The 5,815-nt window shown below is 35.9% G+C and overlaps 1 protein-coding gene across 1 annotated transcript; it reads right to left on the bottom strand.

Annotated features, from left to right (window-relative positions):
• Positions 1-1,628: 1,628 nt before the first annotated feature.
• LOC138806247 (large ribosomal subunit protein eL39-like) lies at positions 1,629-1,971 on the bottom strand. The gene has a single exon (XM_069991781.1). It carries the CDS (start codon positions 1,943-1,945, stop codon positions 1,790-1,792), a length of 156 nt encoding a protein of 51 aa, XP_069847882.1. The 5' UTR covers positions 1,946-1,971; the 3' UTR covers positions 1,629-1,789.
• Between the last annotated feature and the right edge of the window lie 3,844 nt (positions 1,972-5,815).

Genomic DNA, 5,815 nt, shown 5'->3' with positions numbered 1-5,815 from the left:
AATCCTTAAACGACTTGTTTGTCCCCATCTCCTCCACATGTTATACTGACATCAAATAAAGTGAAAGCGGGGGTTACACTGTGGGGGAGGGACATACAAAGCAACAAAGAAATAATCTTATAAATGCGTTAGAAACACATGCATGAAAGAAACGAAAACATTAAAATACATATTTAAGGGTTGTTTTTGGTGGTTTAAGTTTTTGTCTCTCTACTTTTTCTATCATGCCTGGGGCTCAGCCACTAGAATCACATCTCTAGTTCCACAGCCTTTTTAAAAACTTACTTTTTTGTTGCATATTTTACTTTTTTGTGTTGTTCTGGGTATTGAGCCCAGGGTCTTTTGCATGCAAGTCACTATGCTATCACTGAGCTACCTCAGTTTTTATCAATAGGATGAAGGTGGTGATAATATAAAGATAAAGTAGGATGAAATATATGATCAGTTCTATCAGAAAATTAGCTAGCAACCATTATGCAATTAAAGTTTGCTAATGGACCCTTTGAGTCAGAAGATGGGTGGGTGAAAACTGTTATTATCATCTCTTTCTCTTTTGTTGTACATAGTTAGGAACTGTACTTGAACTGTTGAAATCCAAGTTGAGCCTGAAACAACCTTTTCTACTCTTCAATCCTTTCCCAAATTCTTTTTCTGATTGTGTGAAAGGATAGGATAAGAAGAATGATTTAAATTTAGGAGCTTAGTATATTAATTTTGACCTCTATTTTAATTGGCTTTCTACATAATCACATTTTATATTTTTACGATAATTCCTTATCACTCAAATACATTAAAACTATTACTAGTTTTAATCTAACTACTTATATAGTAGTAGCTAGTGATTGGGAAAGACTGAAAAATTAGCAACCTGAAATTTTATGGTGATTGTGTCATACCATAGTAAATTTAATTAACCCATAGAAAAAGAACAATACTTAAATTGACCACAGATTAAACATGAATCAGTGATATAATGCTTTGGTGGAGAAAAAAAGAAGCAAAGGAAATGCACATTCTGCATTCACTTCTTCAGAAAACATTTTTGTAGAATTTTCAGTGTGCAGAGTATTGTCCTAAGCATTAGAACTGCAAAAGTAAATAAAACTTGGTCACTACCCTCCAGATGCCATAGCTGGAGAGATATGAAAGAGGAAATTTGTTAGATTGTGCAAAGTGTGACACGAAAAGTCATATAGGAACAAAGGAGATTAGAGGAAAAACTTGATAAAATGAGCAAGAAGAAGTGTCAAGAAAGATTTCTTTGACATGACATATGACACATACACATGCATATATACTTATGTGCAGAGTGAGAAATAGATACTCAATATGGAAAATAGTAGAAACTGGTGAATCAGGGTGATGAATTCATGGCTCTATTTGTGCATTTTTTCCTATAAGTTTCTTATAGTTTGGAGGTTTTTTTTGAAAACTAAAAATATTCTTTTTTGTGTTTTAATTTTTACATTTTTTATTATTAAGGTGATGTACAGAGTTACATAAGTCAGGTATTGAGTGCATTTGTTTTTTTTTTTTTAACTCTGTCAGCTCTTCTTGCATTTTCTCCCAGATTTTCCCCTCTCAATTCCTCTCCCTTGCAAGTTGTATAGTTCATTTTCTTTTTTTTCAAATGTAATGTTTATTACATGTTTATTACTGTGCCCATTATTAAAATAACCAAAGAAAAATCAATTTAAAAAATGCCCAACTGTCAGTCCAGGCAGTATTGACGTTTCAGCTTGACTGGTTCATGGTAGAGCATAAATATGTGGGCATCTGAAGCAATTCTTTACAGACCCAGCTTGGTTCTCCTCCAGTGTCTTCTCTTGGAGTTGTACCTGATTTTGTTACCAGTTTTCATCTGAATCCACTGGGGAATGGGGCGATTTTGCTTTTGTTTCTTGGCCAGAAACCGCTTGATTCTGAAAGTCTTGTGAGAAGACATGATGAGAAGCTCTGGAAGGCACAGTAACCACGATGGTGAACCTATATAGTTCATTTTCAACATAGTGTCTAGTGAGTATCACTTCTCCATTTGTCCACCCTTCTCCCCACCATTTCTCTGCTTCCCCATTCCCCTCCCCAAATCAGACAAGATTCTTTTCTTAATTAATTTGTGTGTGTGTGTGTGTGTGCATTCCTATATGTGTGTGAATGCTGGTACTCAGGGCCTGGGTGCTGTCCCTCCAAATGTAAGCTTCAGGCTAACATTCTATCACTTGAGCCACAGCTCCACTTTTGGCTTTTTGGTCATTAATTGGAGATAAGAATCTTACTGAATTTCTTGCCCATGGGTTGGCTTCGAATTGTGATCCTCAGCTCTTAGCATCCTGAATAGCTAGGATTGCAGGGGTGAGCCACTGGTGCCTGGTTCTTTTCTTCAATTTTAATCATTTAATTCTAAAATTACCTGAAGAAAGAAACCAAAATTTTTGTAGATAGTTACATTTGCAATGGAGAAAGACTGTTTATTGACATGGATAATTGATGATAGATCATTAGGATGCTGCTATCTTGAGCAGTATTTTATTTTAAACCAGCACTGTATCAGATGCTAATGTTTTATAGTCTAGTTAAGTAGGAGGGGTGAAAACTACTGTTTTTTGAAGAAGTTACTTATATCTATAATGGTCACTGTGGGTCACCATGATTATCATTGAGTATAAGCTAGCTGCTTGAGCTCAGGGGACAATTCTAATGATAAAATATATTTCTTAACCGGGGAATGTTCATAAAGGCCAAAGCATGTGCTGTTTGGTTTCAGTCACCTTATTCATTATTGCATGTCCATTATGTGGACTAGCCGTTGGTATAGGAAAGAGCTCACCTCCAGTGCCTCAAAAATGAATCTTGTTCCCAATCCTACTAACTACAGCTTGCACCATCAACTGCCTTGTGGGGACACCATAATCCAGGCATCATGCTAAGTTTTTAGTCAAGATAGAGCTCTGTCTGAAATACAGGTTTATAAAAAGAAATGTATTCTGGGGCTGGGAAGGTGGCTCAGTGGTAGAGCTCTTGCCTTGCATGTATGAGGCCCTGCGTTTGATTCCTTAGCACCACATAAGCAAAAAGAAAAAAGCCGGAAGTGGTGCTGTGGCTCAAGTGGTAGAGCAGTAGCCTTGAGCTGAAGTGCTGACAGTGCCCAGGCCCAGAGTTCCGGCCCCACGACCGGATCCACCCCCCCCCCCGCAAAAAAAAAAGAAGAAGAGTAAAAAGAAATGTATTCTGATTTTCTTCTAATTGGCTTATTTGTTTCAGTCGTATTTGATGTAATTGCTGGTACATTGGCCTTTCATCTGTCATGTTACTATTTATCATATGACCCATTAGTTTTATGTGTCTCTTTTTCCCATTTCTTGCCTTTCTTTGGATCAAACAAATTCATTTTTATTTTATTTTATTCTTGTCAGTTGCAGACTTGAACTCAGGGCCTGGGTGCTGTCAAGGCTAGCACTCTACCACTTTGTGTCACAGCTGTATTTCCAGTTTTCTGGTAGTTAATTTGAGATAAGATCCTCAGGATTTTCCTGCCCTGGATGGCTTTGAACTGTGATCCTTGGATCTCAGCCTCCTGAATAGCTATGATAATAGTGGCTGGCTTGAACAAATATTTTTAAATTTTATTTTATTGTAAGGGTGATGTACAGAACACATATTTTTATAATAGCATTTTTATTTTCTTTTACTTACATATCCTTCCATTAATAAGGCTATACAACTACTGAAATTAAAGCACATATTTGTAAATTAGTCAACTTAATACTAAAGATTAATATCAATCACTTCTATACTAGAATCCTAAAACACTTTAACTCTATTTATACCCTATTAACTTTGTATGATTGTCATGTATTTGAATTATGCGCACATTTTAAATCTTTATAAGACATTATTATTTAACAGTATTCATAGAGATTCACCTGCTGTCTTACTCAATTTGGGCCTCCATAACAAAATACTACAGTCTGATAGCCTTAAACAACAGGACCTCTCCTTCTCATGGTTCTGGAGGCCAAAAAAAAACCAGGATCAAGGTGCCAGCAGGGTTCATGTCTGATAAGGGCGCTCAGCTTGAGTTGCAAATGTTGACTCCTAGCTATGTGCACACACGGTCTTCTTCTCTTACTAGCTCTCTCTGCCGTCTCTTCTTGCAGGGACATTAATTCTATTGGACCAGGGCCTCACCCTTATAACTGTACTTAACCTTAGGAACTAAGTGGGATATAAATTTCCATTTATGGCACTTATAATATTCACTATTGTTGGTGCTCTTCATTCCTTCTTACATTTCTGTTCATCTGTCGTAATTTTTCTTCTGCTTGAAGCACTATTGTTGGTATTTCTTTCAGTGTAGGTTTTCTGGTAAAAACTCATCTACTCTTTGGAAAAATCTTTGTTTTGCATTAATTTTAAATAGTTATATACTCGATGAAGAATTGTAAGTTGCAGTTTTCTTTAAGTGCTTTAAATGTGCCATTCCAAGATTTATCTTCTGGCTTCTGTTGTTTTTGTTAGTCCCGTGGTTCCTTTGAAGGTAAATTATCTTTTTCCTTATTTTTAATTTAAAATAATTTTATTCTAGTATCTCTCTGGTTTTCTTTGTATTCTGTTTTTGTCTATGTTTCCTATCTATTAGTTATTGTCTTTAATTTGTTTTATACTTTTCTGCCATTGATTGTATTTTCAAATAGCACTCTGTCCTATTCTCTTTTCACATCTGTAACTCCAATATAGACATGGAATTCCTTTTGATATGTTGATCTTTTCTTCTTCAGTTGGAATACTTTCCAATCATCTATATTCTTGCTTGACTGTGACAATTTTTGTTGGAAATGTCTCAGGATATTGGGGTGTCACATAGAAATGACACCAGCTCAAGAAGAACTTGGCAAGGCAGAATTTTACTTCTGTAGAAGGGGGTGCTACTGACAGGAAGCCAACTTTGTAAGTATGCTGTGTGGGCCATCTGCCCAGATTTCATCCTGTATGCATTACTACCCCTCATTCTGATTCAGCCTCGTTTATGGTAAAGATTTTGTGGGATTGAAGAGAATTAAAAGTTTATCTCAACAATTATCTGAGACCACGACACCTGGCCAAAGTAAGAACTTGTTAGGAAAACAAGGGATGTGGCTTAAATAAAATAGTCTCGTGACAGGATGATTACCCTTAAAATGGTGGTGCTTATATCAAACAACCACTTTGACAGAAAAATGTGACAGTGAAATCTTTTTCTGTAAAACTAATATAAGCTAATAAAAATAAACGAAGGCTTGTCTACAAAATCCAGACATTCAGAGAAGTACAGAGGATTATGGCTTCATTGTATGAATTTTAGAAACAATTCTAAGATTTTAGAAATATTTTTGGTTGAACTCTGAGGCTGGGCACTGTCCCTGAGCTGTTGTGAGTCTCAGCTTCCTGAGTAGGATTACAGGTGTGAGCCATAGGCACCAGGCTTAGAAAATATTCTTAAAAAAATCTGTGTTATCTATTTAAAAAATATCCACAAACATGTTACTCATAGGCACTTTTAAAATTAATTAATTAATTATTGCTGTTACTTGGGTTTGAACTCTGGGCTTTGTTCTTGCTTGCTGCTTTTGTGCTATTTAACTTGCTGGCATTCAACCACTTGGGAAACACCTCCAGCTAATAGTCATTTTTAAAGTCTTTGTTAGCTCAATATCTGGATCAAACATGAGTCTGTTTATACTATCTGTTTTGTCTTTTGAAAACACTTTGGTTTTACAGTTCATTTTAGTATTGAGGACATTCTGTTATGGAAATAGTTGAGACGCTTCAGTTAATG

Source organism: Dipodomys merriami, unplaced genomic scaffold (genome assembly GCF_024711535.1).
Source record: "Dipodomys merriami isolate MVZ:Mamm:240054 unplaced genomic scaffold, mDipMer1.0.p SCAF_4, whole genome shotgun sequence".
In the NCBI taxonomy this organism is placed as follows: Eukaryota; Metazoa; Chordata; class Mammalia; order Rodentia; family Heteromyidae; genus Dipodomys; species Dipodomys merriami.
This window is presented reverse-complemented; position numbering and strand designations above follow the sequence as displayed.